This window comes from Ailuropoda melanoleuca, chromosome 10 (genome assembly GCF_002007445.2).
Source record: "Ailuropoda melanoleuca isolate Jingjing chromosome 10, ASM200744v2, whole genome shotgun sequence".
Taxonomy (NCBI): domain Eukaryota; kingdom Metazoa; phylum Chordata; class Mammalia; order Carnivora; family Ursidae; genus Ailuropoda; species Ailuropoda melanoleuca.
The window spans coordinates 87,160,272-87,181,051 of NC_048227.1; the positions used below are offsets into that span (position 1 = coordinate 87,160,272).

The window sequence follows — 20,780 nt, forward strand, 5'->3', positions numbered from 1 at the left end:
ACAATAAATAAATATTATGGACTTGTGATTAAGCTCTACCTTTTGAATTTTCGATTTTATTTAAACAAAGTAGATAAATACATGCACCAGTTATGAATAAAATTCACCAGGAAAATATGACTTGTATTTCAAATAATAGGAGTTTGAATATTATCCTCACTGAATCAAGTCAATATAGAAATTCATTTCATGCTTCAAGATAAAACAAATTTAAGATAAATACACTAGAGTTGTCTCTAACAACAGCTTAAATCCTGAAGCAATATTAATTTATACACATGTAGAACTGCATCTTGGATGACTTTTAATGTGAGCTATACATTTTTCAATGTAATTTAAAGTCCTGTTCAGAGAAGAATGCTAGCTGTGTTTGTCTTGCCTTTTCTGAGTCAGTCCTGAAATCACCTCATGAATTAGCTGAGAAATAGTAAGAATGAGGAAATTGTTTCTTTCTGCTCACTCAACAGAGATAGAAAGGTGAGTAAGTTCTTTCCACCAAATGGCTCAAATCACAATGCCATTTCCTGCTTCATGCTGTGCCCATTTAGTAAAACTGAATTGGTCATCATGTTCTTAGCATTGCTTTTCAGAGATGTCATACGCACTGCAGAAGAGCTGGGAAGGTAGCTGGTTGATCTCTCTTGATAGGACTTCCTCCTACAGCAGAGCTGGCTATTGAAATGCCTCCTGAAGCTTTTGCTGAGTAGATAAAGAGCAAATGGATTGACACAAGAATTGCAAAAGCTCAGAATACGGGCAAGTAAGGTGACAATCATGTGGCCTAGAGACGGGTCAATCTCATTATAATTGAAAGACCTGTACATGTAGAGAATGTGATTTGGAAACCAACAGAAGACAAAGCAGCCCACAAAGACCAGCACAATTTTAGCCAGGCGCTTCCGTGTTTCCATCTGCAAATACAAAGAAACAGTCCCATTGGTTAAAATGAAAATGGAACCACCCACATGCAAAACATCATGGTGTAAAAACAGTAAAACTTACCATGGCAAGCAAATGCATCCAAAAATACAAAAGTTATTTTCCTCAACAAAGTGATGATTTCAACAGTTTGACAAAGCCTATTTTGGTCACTATACTCTTTCATCTAAAAATACGTGACAGCCTCTACAAGACTGGATGATAAATTATTAATAAATGGCTATGTCTTCATGTTAAAACTGTGACCTATGAAAATTGTCTCTTATTTTCAACTACTTTCCTGTTGCTTACAGTCTTAGTGTGTTCACTTTAAATATAAATCATTTGTTTGTGTTAAATCCACTGAATTAATGAACCACACAATATGCTTAAGATTAGATTTTTTTTTAATCAGGATAACTGAAATAGAGCATGACGTTTTAAATCCTTATTCCAAAAAAACAAAAACAAAAACTTGGGATTTAAACTTCTGACTCACATAAATCAAAACCATCTGATGTAACTATCAATCCTATAAGTATTACTATGTTAGAGACCTTTAAAAATATAAAGACATTTTCTTTCTTTTCATAAACTTTACATACTGTGTTTACTGTTTTATAACAAAATCTTCAGGAATGTGATAGACAAAATTCAAATATTGGAAATAAATCTTTTAAATCTAAAAATCATCTTCTAATATCTAGAGTCCAAGATTTAGCTCATGTTTGTCTTACTTTCTTAAATATTTAAATAAGGCCACATGAGTATGAAAATTTAATGTACCAAAGGATATTGATAGTAGGCAGAATGATATTTTCTGAGCTAGAACTATTGGTAGTGAATTGGAACATGCCAAAGAAAACTGTAGGGAGTGGTTATTGGGGAAGCAAATAAAGGTGCAGTAAAGAGGAGGAAAGCAAAATGTGGTACCCCAGATGTATCCTGGTGGCATGAATTAAGCAACCTGGCAATATCAAGGAGCTCAACTGTGAAATTTATATTATGAAGCAGTGTCCACTCTAGCAGGTGGAGCATGGTGCAAGAACTTCATGGCAGCCTATACTTGGAGACTCAAATGCACAGGCAGGCTATTGGCATTGAGGTTATTTCTCAGCTGATAACAAGCCTAGTTACCCAGCCAGAGTTTATAAATTCCAATAAAGAAATTCACAAAAACAAGGCAACACTAAGGCCACTTTAAAACACCCAAGTGGAGGTGGGAGGGTAAGAGGAACTCAATTTTAAAAGCCAAAGCAAAAACTCAAATACCCTAATTGAGATAAAAACTGGATCACAGAACAAAGGAAAAAGTGCAGTGAGCTTATGACCTGAATTTTTTTTTTGCTTCAATGATGGTAGATATTTAGATAATAAATCTATAAATTTATCTGCAAGTACTTTGATTGGTTGATTTTTTAGCTTTTAAAGATGTGGATTTCTGATGTTGATGGTCATCAATAAATAGAAGTTACCTTCTTGAAATGTGATAATTTTCTGGTTTATTTGTGTTGTTTTTTGCATGAACATTTGCAGATAAAGAAAAGCCTTCAAAGACATTAAATTTTAATAGTTCTAGGCCCAGATGGCAGATAAGCTGGACTTCAGTGGACCTCTACACAGCTATAACATGGCCACATATTGCAGATGGCTCCCCTCCTCCTCTCGGCACAACATCCCTTCTAGTTCAGGCTAATGCAAATCCCAATGCCCTGTGACTCTTCTAATCTTTCACGGTATTGAGAACCCACGAAACAGACCAGAAAATACCAGTTACTGCATCTGACCCACACACGCAGAACACAAACACACCTACCAAGCTTACCTGTTTTTTAGTATGTTCATTGTATTCTCCAGGAAGATTATGTGCACTTTTAATTAAGGTCTTTGCAATATGATAATAATAAACGCTAATAACAGCAAGTGGTATGAGGAAATAGACCAAGAAGATGAGCACTGAATGAATCTTTGGGTGTAATTCATCCGTCTGAGGGTAGGGTATACATGCCGTAAAGTTGCCATCTTCCAAGCTATCGATGCGCGTCACTTCCGAAAACACGGCTTCCGGAACCGCCAGCAGCACGGAGACCACCCAGATCCCCACCGCCTTCACAGAGGCCCGCAGCACCGCTCCGGACGTCTGGATGTCCATGGGATTGACAATGGCTCTGTACCTGGAAAGACAACACCCCTCACATTACTCTCTTAGAAGGAAAATGTAAAGGGAGGGAGAAAGAGAGAGGAAGGAAGAGAGGAAAGAAGGAGGGAGGGAGGAAGGAGATCCTACTTGCTAATATTCCATTATCCCTTAGCTGTTTTGTAGTGTATGGAATACTTCAGATCTCCGATGTCTGTCTGTCTACAAGTCATTCCACTGCTTATTAGCACAGAAGACAGGAAGAGAAGGAAAGATTTTAAACTGTCATTCCCCAAATTGCATTAATTTGCTTACCTCTTTCACAAGTCTTATTCTAAATCAGTAATACTACAAAGTATCATCATTTATTGAATATTTTTATTTAAATCATTACATTTTCCAAAAAATGCTATCACTACTGAAATTGCAATAATATACAATGCCCTAAAATATAAAATATCTACAAAATAATGTTACTAAGTTCTATCTTGATACTCTTCTTCAACTTTTGAGCCTGAGTCGCCCACATTTTTTCCTGAGGACATCAGTAAATCTTATAGACTAATCTAGACTGGGATTTCTGCCGAAATTCAATCACAAGTACTGAAAGAACTGAGGATGAAGTAACGTTCTATCTTTGCAGCTCAAATTTATTTCATTTTGAGACCTCATGAAATCTTCTCTTCCTATATAAAACTGTCGTAATGGTAAAAGGAACCATACTCCAGGACACAGGGCTTAAACGATCCAAACGGCTAACTCAATCACACACTTAAGGGTAATAATAACGCAAACAAACCAAAATTATATGTGAACATCAAATCATTTGTATTTTTCTGAAAGTATTTCAGGTTACAGTATACCTAGAAGGTTAACACAATACAGTAAAAAGTGATTTTAGTCACATCTGAGCCATTGTCTCATCTCTGATATCCTTTGGAAAATCACTTAAGGTCTTCTTCATCTGTAAGGTGGGGAGAAAACATTTCTCTTGAAGTTTCTTGATTATAAAAAAAGAGAGAGAGAGAGCACCTATTACTGTGCCTGCCAATTAGCAAAATAGTAACCACGCCATGATTCTATACCTTCTCCTTATTTACATTTGATTTATTCTGGTGTCCTAAAAAATTCAGAATATTTCAAGTACCATAACAAGCAGGTTAGATCTTCTGAGGTTCTGTAAAGCTGTTTCCCATTGCCCACAGGAAAGGAACAGCTCCCAGCCCGAGGGGAGCCTGTCTTTGTCCTCCCTGACTGGCATCAAGTGTCCTTCCCAAGCTCTCAATAAGAGAAAGTCCATATTTTTATCTAGAGAATCTTCTCATGTATAACAAGAAACATATAAATTTCAAAGTAGAACAACAGCAAAGGGCCTCAACACCAAATTAAATAAAGTAGCATGCATGATGCCTTTATTTTACCCAGACTTTGTACACGGCAGAACGTAGTAGGCATGTGTTCCCTCCCCATTCTGCTTAATTGCATGTTCTTAAGAAACTAAAAGGAGAATTACAATCAGTAACTAGAATGAGCTATTTGTTTGTTTCGTTTAAATTTTTTGTTAGATTAATACATTCAAAGAGGTTTTTGTTTTGTTTTGTTTTTGTTTTTGTTTTAATCAGAGAGCACTACAAGACTATAAAGAAAAATAGAAGCCCCTGATTTCATTTCAGGTCCTGCTCCTGGATTGAACCAATTTCACATCATTACCTCCATATGTCTAAGAAATGTCCTTCTGCCACTGTCTCTTGAAATAAATATTATCGACATTTGTCTTGACATCCTGTTACAGAAGTGGAAAATTTTCTCTCTTATACCACCTCTATTCCTCCCATTACCAACTTTCTGATTTAGTATGCTATATTAAATGCTTATAAAATAGTCACTATATTGTTATTCTGAATAAACAAGTATCTCTCACTGCAGGATTAAGTAATATACTATGTTTTCTTTCTTAAACATGTCTCTGATTTACCTAGAGTTGCTACTTGATCATTGTTTTGTTTGCATAATTTTCCATGTCCCTGAATTTACTTTTTTAAAAAATGAACTTCTACCACCTTGCTGAATAATTGGAGTCCCAGTGCTTGAATCTCAATTCCTCTTTCTTCGTTTTTTTACTTTAACAAGCTCAGCTCCAACTTCTTTTTGGTTTTACTTTCTATGGTAATTTATTAGCTTTAGCTTCCATTCTTTCTTCTCATTCTTTAAATTTCTGTTCTCATATTTTTATTTTCTAGAAGTTCTTGTTTTCATGTCACCCTTTTGCATAGCGTCCTATTCTTATGTTATGAATATATGTTCTTATTATATATGTATGGAAATAATTCAGAAAATTTTGTTTACTTCTCTTTTATAGTATAGTTTCAATAATAGCTAACAATAATAGTAGCACAGCTTCTCCAAAGTTTCAAGCAAAAAATTTTTTTTTCTCATAATAAAATCCAAGTGAATAACTTGATCAATTAACTAGCTTTCCTTGTTAGATTGTTAGAAAACTCAAAGAATATTCTGAACTTTCCTTTATGAATTTTAAAAGGAGGAAAACAGGGGCACCTGGGTGACTCAGTCAGTTAAGCATCTGCCTTTGGCTCAGGTCATGATCTCAGGGTCCTGGGCTCAGGTCATGATCTCAGGGTCCTGGGCTCAGGTCATGATCTCAGGATCCTGGAAGGGAGTGCAGCATCAGGCTCCCTGCTCAGTAGGGAGTCTGCTTCTCCCTTTCCCTCTGCCTTTGCCCCTGACTCATGCTCTCTCTCTCCTTCTAATAAATAAATAAAATCTTTTTAAAAAAAAAAGAGGGAGAGGAAAACAAATGTCACTCCCCTCCCCTTATTCCCACCCCATATCCAACCAGGTAAACATAAAGCATGTTAGGGAAAATGCAAAGAGGAATGAAAGTTATAACTCTTTCATTCTGACAATATTGCCATAGTAGAGCTAGCAACAGATCTAGAATTCTTGATTTAGGAGAAGTAAGAAACCTAGTGGGAGTGTAAGACATGGGTAGAGAAGGCCTTTCCAACAGGGACGATTCCTGGTCATGTCCTGCAAGAAAGGGAAATAGACTTTGGATCTTCCCCTAAATGATATACATGTGATGGAAAGGGGAGTACTGACAATTCTCTAAAGCCAGAAATTACAGTTTACAACAGATTACTGAAGTGTCATTATTAGTACTTAAACACCACATAATTGTCAGAGAATAAGTTTTACATTAATGTTTCATGTGCATCTTTGAAAGGAAAAAAAATCAAACAATACAGTACAAATTAGTATGGACATGTTTAATCATCTTTCCTTCAAATACTTTATAAAAATGTAAGAATGAAACAGTCCCTCAGTTTGCAAACTATCTCATTAAATTTAGTAGCATAATACATATGTGTGAAAAGTTTTTTTTTCTTTCAGATAGTCATGTGTTAAATATTAATAAATAGATATGCTTCTTCATTAATTTCTGTTTTGAATCTTGCACTTATGACATCTGTGTATAGTCTAAATTTAATGTAAAGGGATAATGGAATATAATCATATTATAAAATATATAATGAAAGTTAGGTCATTTTAGCTTATGTAAAGTTATCTAAATATTTCAAAATCTCCATCTACACATTTCTATAAACCTATTAGTTATGTTATCCATAGTTTCTTTTTTTTTTCTTATCATACTTTCATTTATCAGAGGCCAACAAAGAGTTAAACGTGAACAATCTGTCAAAGGAGAGAAAGGTGTTGTGGAAGCAAGAGAAAGAGAAAACTTCAAAAAGAAGTATAGACCTTCTGTGACAAATACTCTAAAAACAAAAACAGAAACCTCCTTTTGCTTACTGTTGTATCTAAAGTGCATAACACAATGCCTGACCCATAGTCATTTCTCAATGAACATTTGTTGAACTGATAAGGAAATGCGGTCTAAGCAGCAAGGAGATCACTTATGAAAAGCAGTTTTGGTAAAGTGCGGTGGTCGTTGGATATTAGGTTAAGGGGAGAATGGACGTTAGAGATGGAGACACAGTCTAGTCCAATAATGCCCAAGCTGGATCAATATTCAGAATCAATCATCTAGAGCTGAAAACAGATAGAGTATTAGGTTTCTCCCCAAACTTACCAGCACAGAGTCTCTAGGATGTAAAAATGTGAGGTTTTGCATTTTACTAAGATTTTCAAATGATTCTGAATATAAACCAGGTTTAGAAATCACCTTTCAAGAACATTGACTGTGGCAGTGACCATCTTTCCACAAGACCCTTGTGAGCTTGTCTTGTGCAAAGGACACACATTCATCAATGGAGAGTATCTGAAATCTAGCGAAAGTTCAGTGTTAAGAATTAGATGCCTGCCTTTTATAGTATGTCACATCATGTTTTCTTTTTTTAAAAGATTTATTTATTTGAGAGAGAGTGAGAGTGCATGCAAGCAGGGGGAAGGGCAGAGGGAGAGGGAATGAGAGAATACTCAAGCAGACTCCCTGCTGAGCTTGGAGCCTGACGCAGGGCTCCATCCCAGGACCCTGAGATCATGACCTCAGCCCAAATCAACAGTCGACCATTTAACCAACCACCCAGGTGTCCCACATCATGTTTTTTTTTTTAATTTAAATTCAATTAGCCAACATATAGTACATCATTCATTAGTTTTTGACATTATGTTCAATGCTTCATTAGTTGTGTATAACACTCAGCGCTCTCACCACATCATGTTTTAAACATATTTATAGCTTATAGCAATAAAACTTATTGTGAATTTATTATTTAAAAATATCTATTCAAGATCATAACAGAATGACTAAAGCAATAATCTTTTAAACATAATGTAATAAGTGGGATGTCACTGTGGAAAGGATGAAAAATACCAGATTCAATTATAGAGGGCTCAGCAATTCCATTTGTTCTCTATCCCTCTCCCCCAATTATTTTGCTCTTAATCCATTAGAGTGTATGATTTAAATGACATATGAAAATGTCGCAAGAAGGAGAATGACAATGACAGATGGTGTTGTTGAAGGCAACAGGTTGGAACTAGCCAGTCTATGATTAAAGGAATTGGAGAAGGCCTATACAAGGTAGAGAGCTCATTTTCATTAATTTTACAATAGGCTCATTTTGTTCTCCACTTCAGTGCCTATTATCTAATAATTAACTGCGTATGTGAATAAATATTGGTTTGAGTGAATGGGTTATTTGTCATCCTGACACACAGTTGACATAGTATAAGTAGTTACACAGCTACATACTGTTTAAACATGCTTGCATATTATGTCATTTGATAAAATTATCCCGTGCAGTAAAATTAATTAAAGTACCCATTTTACAGAAAAATTCATTGAGATTAAGGGATTAAATGATGTTGAAATGATAGCCAGTAGGCAGATGACTCAGGATTCACACAAGACTATCTTGTGACTTCAGAGTCTATATTTTTTCAGTTTATGGCACATTGCAGAGGATGCAACTGAAAAATTAAGTGCTTTATCTATTCTATTTTTAGACATTTGATCTCCTTGTCCTTTAAAAGTCAGTGGTATTTTTAAATGGAAAGTCTTGACTTGTGTCTGCAATCACGTTTTCTCAATTTAATGATCATTTTTATGGGAGAAACTAAGCCTCAATAGTACTAGCAAGTAACATTTCATTTTTTTAAAGATTTTATTTATTTATTTATTTATTTATTTATTTATTTATTTATTTATTTATTTGACAGAGAGAGAGAGAGCACAAGCAGTCAGAGCAGCAGGCAGAGGGAAAGGGAGAGGGAGAAGCAGGCTCTCTATCAAGCAGGGAGCCCAACGACGTGGGGCTTGATCCCAGGACCCTGAGGATCATGACCTGAGCTGAAAGCAGACGCTTAACCATCTGAGCCACCTAGGCATCCCCATTTCCTATTTCGTGAGTCATCTCTAAAAACTGCATTTTCATCAAATCCATGTAAATACCTACAGTCACTTCCAGGTCTGCTCTCATAACCTAAAACTGGCTTCTCATGAGATGTTTAATGCTTGGTTGTCTCTTAAAATGTGATTCTCTTCCAAAAATTAATTTAAATTAAATCACTTATTAAAATGTTCATTTTCAAAATAATCCCCCTAAACTTCCACAAATAATAAAAGTAAAGAAGGTCTACATTGAAAGTTGAAACAATATTCTTAATGAAAATCTGCAGAAGACAGGAATCAAAACCTTAATGGCAAATAGATGCATCAAGGGAAGGGCTAGGGATAAATAAGTGGTTATCATTTATTCTTGTTCCCCTTGAGGATCCAGGAGTAACTGGAAATAGAAAATACTGCCTAAAATCTTATCCAGCAGAGGGAGCAAGAGATAAATAAATATTTCTTTTAAAGTTGCAAGGTGGAGGGGGCTGCCTGGGTTGGATAAGATAAGCATCGGACTCTTGATTTTGGCTCAGGTCATGATCTCAGGGTCTTGAGAGGGAGCCCATGAGCTCCACGCTCAACGGGAAGTTTGTTTCTCTCCCTCTCCCTCAACCCCCCCCCCCACCCCGGCTCATGTGCACACACACAAACTCTCTCTCACTCCCTTTCACTCTCTCTCTAAAGTAAATAAATAAACCTTTGGAAAAAATAAAGAAAATTAAATACTGCCTAGAACCTCAATAAATCGTGGCACTCACAAAGATAGGCTATGAACTTAATAACAATGAATATTTTGTATAAATAATTAAAACAATAAGTTAAGAGACAGCTCATTAAGTTTGAACCTAGCAATATTAAGCTGGTTCATCACTTTGAAGCCTGGATTGAAACTGAAAACGACAGTGATCAAACAGAAACAAATAAGAGTACAGGGACAAAAACAACAATAAAAAAAAGGAAATATAATGAAGACATGTAACTTTTTGTATAGAAAATAAAGGAATGAACTTTTCAAATACCAGTGGTCAGTATATTTGGGATGTGGGTGGAGTTCTCCATAGAGCTGAAAATAATCTACTGGTTACATAAATATTACCTAAAATCTACATATTGATTCTAAAGTAAACATAATAATGAAAAGTAAATACACAACTATAGCATATAACTATCTTGTACTGAATATTGAATCAAGTCCTTCCAGAAGGGAATCATCTACACCTCATGTCAACATCAAATTTTCCAGAAATACAATAAATAAGCCAGTCAGGACTAATTAAAAAACTGTAAGAACTTATTGAATGGAATATTATGCAACCACAATAAAGGATAAGATCATGCCATTTGTGACAACATGGATGGACATAGAGGGTATTATGCTAAGAGAAATAAGTCAGATTGAGAAAAATAAATACCATATGATTTCTTTCATGTGTGATCCTGACAAACAAAGCAAACGAATAAAAAAATCGAAAAGCAGAATCAAACCTACAAATACAGAGAATGAGCTAATGGTTGGCAGAAGGAAGGGAGGTGAGGGGCTGAGCAAAATGGGTGAAGGAGGAAGATACAGGCTTCCAGTTATGCAATGAATGTCACGAGAATAAAAGGAACAGCATAGGGAATATAATCAACGTTACTGTAATAGCGTTGCATTGTGACAGATGGTAGCTACGCTTGTGGTGAGCATAGCATAATATACAGAGAAGTTGACTCACTATGTTATACATCTGAAACTAATATAACATTGTATGTCAACTATACTCAGGTTTTAATAAAAAAAAAAAAAAAAAAGAACTTGCTGAGAATGAGAAAGTAAAAATGCAATTAAAAATTTTAAAGACCTTGGAACTGGTCAACCCTCCTGAGGAATCAGCAACTGGAAGAACCAAAGTAAATTGTCATTTTTGTTCCTGAAACACACAAACAGGAACCGTACTGCTGAGACAACTAACAATATGGGAAGTGTTGAACTTCCCTGTCTGACCTCCTGGCTCAGCCAGAGTAGATGGGCCCCTATTTAAATGTAGCACCACAGGCAAAAGACTGACAGGTACATCTTAGAGAGTCTTTGTTTCCACTGAGAAGTGGGCCCAATAGAATCAGCATAAATTATTAACTGAAAGTCTTGTCTGAGATGCTGCAACATGGAGTGGAGTGATAGGTAGAGCCCTGGAGACAGAACTCACCATCCAGCTGCCTCACCAATACTAGTGTCCCTTCCCCCGTTTTGATCTTTCTCCCTCAATATCCAGGTAAGGAAATAATAGGATCCCAGCTATAGACCCTCAGCTCTAAGTTGAGGACATTATTCTTAATTTGCAAAGGAAGAAAATAGCTGCCTTATGAGCATGTGTTTTGCACCACCTTATTCACCCAACTAGAAGTTCTAGCATCACACAGCTCCTAATGGAAATTCTAAACCAGGCAAAGCTTAAGATATGAAGAGTATTTTTCTGTATGGAGGGTGTGTTTTAAAATACATCCATCCAGGGGCGCCTGGGTGGCACAGCGGTTAAGCGTCTGCCTTCGGCTCAGGGCGTGATCCCGGCGTTTGGGGATCAAGCCCCACATCAGGCTCCTCCACTAAGAGCCTGCTTCTTCCTCTCCCACTCCCCCTGCTTGTGTTCCCTCTCTTGCTGGCTGTCTCTGTCAAATAAATAAATAAAATCTTAAAAATAAAATAAAATAAATTTTTTTAAAAACTCTAAAAACAGGGTTTTGGGGGTTTTTTGTGTATGTGTGTGTTTTGTTTTGTTTCGGTTTTCCTGTTGCTACAACTACTACTTAATTTTGACTTTGAGATGTTTCTTTTATTTTACAATCACATTTTATGATGTTCTTTGCTTTTGTTGAATGTAATGAATCAGCTTTTGCAATCATTTTTTCTTTTTTACTCTTGGGTGCTTTGTTTCAAACTGAACTCAGTCTACCATTAGTAGGAAAAATCATTAATAATTTCTTATATTTAGAAAAGCAATAATGTGGCTTAATGGTAAAGAGTATGGGCTTTGAACTGAGCTCAAATGCTGGCTCCATCATTGTGAGATCATTAAAATGTTGCTTAATTTCAAGACTTAGTTTTCTTTGCTTTAAAATGGTATTAATATTAATACCTCCTTCATAGTGTTGTGAGGGTAATGAACTCCCATACAAAAAGCATAGTGCTAAGGGAGATTAGTCTTCTACTTGTTATCAAATTCACAGGAAATAAAAACTTTTGCTTAAATAAAATGTGAGAAGATCAAGTACTTATCAACACTTAATTACTATGTTCTGGAAGAAAAGTACAAGTGTAGACAATATATAGGAAAACATTTCCAAACCATTTTAATTGAATATTGGAATGTATGGGTCGTTTCATCACCAGTGATTCCAGTTCCTTGATTTATAATTCTAAAACACACACTAATAAGCAAGAGTAGAATCTGGACCAAGTAAAAGAGGCAACCCACCTTTTTTTATCCTTAGTAAGGTAACTGTGCTGCATTTCCAGAGTACTCGACATACATAACAAACCGAAAAAGTCAGTAGGTACATGAGGAATGGCATGTTCTCTCAGCTTGGTCAGAGCCAATTTACCTGTGGGTCTCCATGGTAATAGATTGAAAAAAGGGGTGTGAAATAAACTCAAGCCTTGGATCTTGCTACTCATAGAAATAAAAGCACAATGATAGTAATTTTAACTACTGTTATGATGACTATTCATTAAGTTTTATTCTAATCATTAAGTAGAATTTTTTTAACCTTCTAATTAAAATAGGGCCTATAAGGAAGGGCAGCTAAACTAAAAAGTCACATTTTAATTATAGGATTCAAAAAAAGACTTCATAAAAATTAAAAGAAATGGCATCATATTAGCAAGCTGAGGTGCATACATAACCCAAAGTCAGCTATTTTTATAAGAATGTGGTTTTTAGAAAGAATATGACACACACCAAAAAGTTGATAATACTTGGTTTAAAAAGACAGAAGCTCTCAACTCTCCAGTGATTATTGTCTTTCCTTCATTGAAAAATGGCTCTTCAATGCCAGAGTGATGGAAGGGTATTGTTACAAATACCAGGAAATTTAGATGGACTCATTTTCCATGAATAGCAACATGGAAATTGAAGAAGAGGAGAGTGAACACCACCTTAATCATCCAAGTCCAGTTGTTTGTCTAAATAGCTGAAGTTCATACCCTGACCCCAAGGGAATTAGACCAGGACTCCATGCACAGTTGCCTAATTGGATATTTTGTCCCCACCCCCATCCAGACATCCGTCCTGCTTAAATGCTTGAAAGCATGATCATAGGGAGACTAAGGTAGGGGCAGTGGACCAGGAGTCAGCAGGCCTGGATTCTTCTCTCTGTTCTGCCAAGGTGACTTACATTCCCTGGGCCTCAATATCTTCACCCAGAGAATGACATAGTTGAAATTAGCTGATCCACAAGGTAGAATAATGGACACTCCCCATGATTAAAATATGTGAAAAGCAGATTTGATATCAAAAACGTATTTTTACAACACCATTTTAAGACACTAAAATTTGGTACCTACCTGCTGGGGGGGGGGGTCACTTGACTTGAGGTATTAAAACAAGAGTGTGAAATCTTCTGTCTGAAGAGCATTTATTATTGTAGTTGTTTGACTTCAAATAAATATCAGAATTTAGTTAATAAGTGTAAACGGTATTTCCCCATATTTGAAAAAACCTCACAATCAAATATCTCCCTAATAGTAAGTCAAACATTCTTACCAATCAGGTTATTAAAGTACTGAATAAGGAAAGTGCACTTCTAAAATTCTGGCACACAAGAAAAGCTTCTATATAATATTTGCAGTGTTGCCCAATCATTCTAGTTTTTCTATGAAATAGATAATAAAGATTTCCAAAGTGTGTGCAGGGGAGGAGGAAGACTAGAACGTGCAATTTTAAAACTACTTTCCAATTTTAAAAAAACAATGTTAATTATTTTAAAAGTAATAATTTTCTTATATACTTTTTCAAGCTTCACAGCTCAGTCCGTTTTAACTCCTTTTACTCCAATTCCCACATACACTCTCCCTCCCTCTCTCCTTGCCCCTCCCCAGCCTTTCCAAACTCCCCTTTTTCCCTCCACGGCACTCCTACCCTTCTCCACCTCTGTTCCAGACCACACCACCACCACCTGCGCCCTTACCTGTCGGCGCTGAGGGCAGTGAGAGTGAACACGGAAACCCCCACGGAGGTGAGCTGGATGACCGGGATCAGTTTGCAGCCCACCTTCCCGAACATCCACTCATCAAAGAAGTAGCGCGAGGCATCCACCGGGACGCAGGTGAGCAGCAGCAGCAAGTCCCCGGCGGCCAGGTTAGAGATGAAGATGTTGGGGACGCTCCTCATGGCGCTGTTGGTGATGAAGATCTTCACCAGCACGATGTTGCCCAGCAAGCCCACGGTGATGATGAGCAGGTGGAGGGACGGGATCACCCAGCGGATCGCGAACTTGGCGCTGGTCCCGTCGGAGGCGGGCAGGAAGTCCCGCTCATACACCCCGGGAACCAAGCCGCTGGGATTCTCGTCCGCGGTCTGGGAGAGGTTGCAAAGAGACTTGGGGGGCATGTTCTCCTTTCCAGGAGAGTCCACTGGAGCTTTCATGCGCCTGGGTGCCCTGAAAAGTGCAACACACACTTGGGCTTAATCAATTTCCCTCTCACAGGAACAAGTTTACTGCCCGGGGAGAGCTAGTCACACTGCCGCGTCCCAAAGAGGACCGGGCCTTGGTGAGGAATCCAGTCACGCTCCGGAGCTTCACTCCTGGAAGGGGCTCCTTGGCGCCTGCTGGCTCCAAATTTAAAAAAAAAAAAAAAAAAGAAAAGAAAAAAAGAAAAAAGGCAAAGCAGTTGCGTCTTTGTTCTAATCCTCAGTGGTTTATTTTCCTTTATAGCTAGCGGAGAACAGTCCTTTTGCGAACAAAGATTTATCCCTCCGGAATTAATAAAAGTACCTGTCGGACAGTTCTCGGGGAGGGGAGGAAGTCATCCTGCTGCTGCCCAGCGAACCGCAGCTGAACCCCTGGGAACTAGTGGAGGGGCGGCTGACACTTTGCTCTTTCCACAGCTTTGCTCGTGTTTCTGCAGTTCCTACTGGAATGTGTGGAATTGAAGGGGATCTGAGTCCTCTCTCTCACTCTGTGCCCCTACATAGTTCCATCCTTACCCGCCTCCGAGCGGGAGGAGCCCCAGTGTGCGAACCTCCGAATTCAGGGGCTGAGCTGGCAAGGCCCTGACACTGGAACACTGAATTTAGGAAAGAGAATGAGTGACAAAGGATGGAGCAAATGAATGGAATTCCCTCCCCACTCTTCTTCCTTGACCCAATTTTTTCACCCTAAATAGGAAAACATATTTTATTGAAATATAGAATGCATAAGGTACACAATTCTTAGATGTTTAGCTTAATCTAACCACCATTCAGAACCTACAATCTAACCACTATCCCTTGAAGTGACCACTATTTATTCTGCCTTTTATCATCTAAGATTAGTTTGCTGCTTTTGAGCATCTTATAAATGGAACCATAAAGTATTTAATCTTGTGTCCAGTTTCTTTCACTCAACATTATATCCTTGACGCCCACTCGTGATTGTGTGTGTAGCATTTTTCATTGCCACGGAGTATTCCAGTATAACTGTACCACTGTATTCATCCCTTCTAACGTTGACATATGGATTCTTTATAGTTTTACCTAATTTGGACGATGTTTCCATTAATATTCTTTGCCTGTCTACTGGTGCACATTTGAATCCCAGGTGTAGATTTTTTGGATCACAATGATTGAATGTGTTTAACTTTAGCAGAAATGGACAATTTTCTAAAGTGAATTCCAACTTTTTTTTCTTTTGGAAACTTGCTGGACAATATCTACTAAGGCTGAACATATGAATGCCTATGACTGAGCAATGCTACCCCTAAATATATACTCAGTACATATATAATGCACTATTTTTTTAATTTCAGGTGTACAAGAGAGTGATTCAGCAATTCCATACATAACTCAGTGGTCATGATAAGTGTACTCTTTAACCCCGTCACCTGATAACGCTATTTTAAATAGGATGTTCCCAAAACCAAAATGACTTTCCAAATTAACACCATCTGAGTTTAATGTAAACTCCTCAGAAGTAGCACAGTTCTGAAGTTAGCCAAATAACACTCTTCATTAGAAATGATATTAGGCTGGTTCTCAGTTACTAAAGAATAAAATTGTGTGATAAGAAGAAAATTAGTCAAGAGCTACCTACAACGATCTAGCCATAAGCTGATGAAGTGTGCCAACCCATTTCTAAAATATAAGCAATTGTTCAAATATTTCTGGCCAATAACAGCATTTAATTATCATAGTTTCATTAGACAAGATAAACATTTGCACTATAGTCAATTTTATATTTTCTAGCTTGATTACAATTCCTTATCATAGTCTTCTTGGATTTCATTACTTACTTTGCTATTAGGTTAAGGTTGGCTAAATGTAGTTAAGTCTGAAAATATGTATATAAATCACTTTTATATATTATATATATCAAGGCAATTAATATTACATATAAGTTGAGAATTTCTCCAGGAATTTTATCTTCAAAGTTATTTAAATTGTATCTTTTAACATCCAATCTTATTATGCAAAATAAGTTAACTAGCAAATCAATCTTCTATATTATGAAATGTCTCACTTTCAAAATGCAACTATCCCATTCTAATCTTTTTTATATGAAAACATATTGTAGTCTAAATTGCTGTATGAATATCTGTATTCTCCTCTGACTGTGTCTGATGATCCTAAGCATTTAGATGAGAAAAATGTTTAGTCTAAAAACTGGATTAATAAATATCCAATTGGGGGCGCCTGGGTGGCAGAGCGGTTAAGCGTCTGCCTTCGGCTCAGGGCGTGATCCCGGCGTTCTGGGATCGAGCCCCACGTCAGGCTCCTCCGCTATGAGCCTGCTTCTTCCTCTCCCACTCCCCCTGCTTGTGTTCCCTCTCTCGCTGGCTGTCTTTATCTCTGTCGAATAAATAAATAAAATCTTTAAAAAATAAATAAATAAATAAATATCCAATTGCTTGGCATTGCAGAAATGAGGTATCTAGATTATTGAAATTTTTGTATTTTAAGTGAATCCATATGTATTTACTCAAAGTCTTAGGTTCATGAGATTGGAGAGTGTAATGAATGTTTTAAAATAATAGACTTACTGAAATTTTATTAAAATATTATAAAGTTATTATAATTATGTATGTATTATTTAGACATATCACAAAATTACATATAGGTGCATGGGTATTGCCTCATTTGTATGGGGACAATTTTTTTTATTATAGTCAATGTTCTATACATCATATTAGGTTCCTTAGAGTTACATCTAATTTAATGTGTATAAGTATTCTATGAGGTACATATTTGAGTCTTAGTTTTACATATGAGATGATCAAAACTCATAGAGGCAAGATAACTTGCTTAATTTCCTAAAGCGTCTAGTAAAACTGTATTTTGAAGCTTATTAAATTTGACTTCAAAGTCCACTGTAACTCATTCTTCCAAGAGAATAAAGTGTGGAAAAAAATGTGATTTCTATATAATTGAGGGACACCTTTTTAATACTGAAGAATTCAATGTTTATAAAATATATAATATACATTTCATTGCCCTAAAATGAACAAAATCTATTCGGAAGTATATATAAACATTCTTTGTTATTTAAAATTCATGCAAATAAGCTGGAAATCAGAACCAAAAAGAGAAAAAGTAAAAATCAGTCAATGGAAACTAAACCAATAATGATACAGATGATACAGTAAATAGATAAGGATATTAAAAATGTAACTAAAACCTTATACCATGTGTTTGAGAAGGAAGAAGAAAACATTAGCATTAACATAGAGAAATGGTGACTATAAAAAGACATATTCAATTTCTACAGAGGAAAAAAACAATGTCTATGATGGGAAATAAATTTTATAGGATTAAGAGCAGATCAAACACTGCAGAAAAGATCAGTGAATTTGAAATGTAGTAATAGAAATTATCCAAAATATAATACTGAGGGGAAAAAAAACTGAAAAAAAAATAAGTACAGTGTTTCAATGCACTGAGGAAGCATTCAGACCTAATCTTTCTGTAATTAGGTTCCTGAAGGACAGGAGAGAAAAAAAATTAAAATAGTGGCTCAGTATTTTTTCAAATTTGATGAAAGCAAATCCCAGGCGGAAGAAACATGAAGAAAATTCTACCAAGAAGAGAAACTGGAAGCTTTCCCACTAAGATTGGGAACAAGGAAAGGATGATCTCTTTCACTACTTTTATTCCACATTGTACTGGAAATCTTAACAATGCAATAGGGCAAGAAAAGAAAATGAAAGTTATACTGATTAGGAAGGAGGAAATGAAACTGTCACTGTTCAAAAACGGCATGATTATGTAGACAACCCAAAAAATTCAACAACAACAACAACAACAAAAACTTGCAACTAAAAAGCAATTGTAGCAAGGTTGCAGGATACAAGGTTAATATATAGAAGTCAATTGGTTTTTTATATACTAGCAGTGAATAAGTGGAATTTGAAATTAAAAATGCAATACCAGTTACCCAAGTATCCCCAAAATAAAATACTTGTACAAATCTGAAAAAATATATATAAGATCTATATGAAGAAAGCCATAAAACTCTTATAAAAGAAATCACATAAATAAAGGAATGAAATAAATGGAGAGATAATCCACATTCATGGATAGGAAGACTCAATATTTTTAATTTATCATTTTTTCCCAACTTGATCTACAATGCAATATCAATCAAAATCTTAAGTTAATTTGTGGATATTGACAAAGAGAATCTGAAGTTTATACAGAAAAGCAAAAGACCCATAACACCCAACACAATATTGAAAAAGAACAAAGTCAGAGAACTTACACTACCTGACTTCAAGATTTACTATAGAGCTACAGTGATCAAGACAATATGGTATTGGCAAAAGAATAAACAGATAAATCAATGGGATAGAATAAAGTGTGCAGAAATAGGTTCACATAAATATAGTCAACTAATATCTGTCAAAGAAGCCAAGGTAATACTATGGAGCAAAGATTGTCCTTCATCAAAGTGTGTGTGCTAGAAAAAAAAATCCACGTGCAAAAAAAAAAAAAAAGAAAAAATCAAGACGCAGACCTTATACCCCACACAAATTAACCATCAACTTAAGTGTAAAACATAAAACAATAAAACTCCTAGAAGTAACATAGGAGAAAACCTAGATGACCTTGGATGGCAATAATTTTTTAGATACAATATCAAAAGCCCAATGCATAAAGAAAGAATCAATAAGCTTGACCAAATTAGCAAGTCGAAATCATATACGTCTGCTCTGTAAAAATACAGTCAAGAAAATGAGAAGACAAGCCACAAACTGGGAAAAAATATTTCTAAGACATATAGCTGGTAAATGATTGTTGTCCAAAAATAGTTAATACTCAACAATAAAAAAACCCAAAAAACCCAGTTAAAAAGTTGGCAAAAAATCTGAACAGACAGCTTTTCCACCCACTACCCCCTCCCCAGCACGCCATCTGGCTGCATACCACTTACTTCCAGCTGTGAGCTCCTGCTAGGCTAGCACTACCATCAACTCTCTCCAGCCATTGTCATGATCATCTACTGGGACCTCGTCAGCCATGATGAGCTGTGTTGTGCCTGGAGGTAGAGGGGAATATGGCCAATAAGACAGTAACTCTGATGAGTCGCTCATTGGTGAACCTGCCTTCACTGCAGGCCCCGAGGGCAAAGGTACCCAAAGCACTGGTGTTGATATTGTCATGAACCATCACTTACAAGGAACCAGAGTCACAAAAGAAACCCCCAAGAAGTACATCAAAGACTATATGAAATCAATCAAAGGCAAACTTAGATTAATGACCATAGTGAGTAAAACCTTTTATGACAGGGGCTACAGGACAAATCAAGCACATCCTTGCTAATTTCAAAAACAACCAGTTCTTTATTCATAAAAACATGAATCCAGATGACACGGTTGTTATCCTGGACCCACCATGAGGATGGTGTGACCCCATATGTGATTTACTTTAAGGATGGTTTAGCTGTGAAAAAATGTTAACACATTTGGCTGCTACTTTGGATGTTATCACCTGTTGTCATAACTGACTGCTGCTTTTCATCCACACAACACCAGGACTTAGACAAAGGGACTGTTGTCATCTAGAGCTCTTCATTTATTTTGACCTTGATTTATTTGGAGCAGAGGCATTGTTTTTAAGGGAAAAAAATGTCATGTAGGTTGTCAAAAAATAAAAAGCACTTAAATTCAAAACAACAACAACAACAACAAGATACCAATACACACCTATTAGAATGTCCAAAACCCAAAAAACTGATAACACCAAACAATAATGAGGATGTGAAACAACAGGACTCTCATCTATTGCTGCTGGAAATGCAAAATGCTATAGCCACTTTGGAATACAGTTTGGACTTTCTTACAAAACTAAATATGTTCTTACAAAATGTATCAGTTGTACTTCTTAGTATTTACTCAAATGAATTGAAAACTTAATGTCCACACAAAATCCTATGTACGGAAGTTTACAGCAACTTAATTCATAATTGCCAAAACTTGGAAGTAACTAAGATGTCCTTCAGTAAGTGGACATATAAAATATGGTATATACAGACAACGGAATGTTATTCAGCACTAAAAAATGAGCTATGGGGGCACGTGGTGGCTCAGTCAGTTAAGTTACTGCCTTTGGCTCAGGTCAGGGTCCCAGGGTCCTGGGATCAAGCCCTGCATAGGGCTCCCTGCTCAGCAAGAAGTCTGCTTCT

General features: G+C 36.4%; 1 protein-coding gene and 1 pseudogene across 1 annotated transcript; one reads left to right on the forward strand and one right to left on the reverse strand.

Annotated features, from left to right (window-relative positions):
- Nucleotides 1-262: 262 nt before the first annotated feature.
- Nucleotides 263-14,684, reverse strand: NMBR (neuromedin B receptor). The gene is made up of 3 exons (XM_002912637.4): nucleotides 14,094-14,684; nucleotides 2,744-3,092; nucleotides 263-911 (listed from the first exon to the last, which is right to left on the reverse strand). Exons 1-3 carry the CDS (start codon nucleotides 14,549-14,551, stop codon nucleotides 510-512), a joined length of 1,209 nt encoding a protein of 402 aa, XP_002912683.4. The 5' UTR covers nucleotides 14,552-14,684; the 3' UTR covers nucleotides 263-509.
- Nucleotides 14,685-17,223: 2,539 nt separating this feature from the next.
- Nucleotides 17,224-20,055, forward strand: LOC100477019 (annotated as a pseudogene).
- The last annotated feature ends 725 nt before the right edge of the window (nucleotides 20,056-20,780 follow it).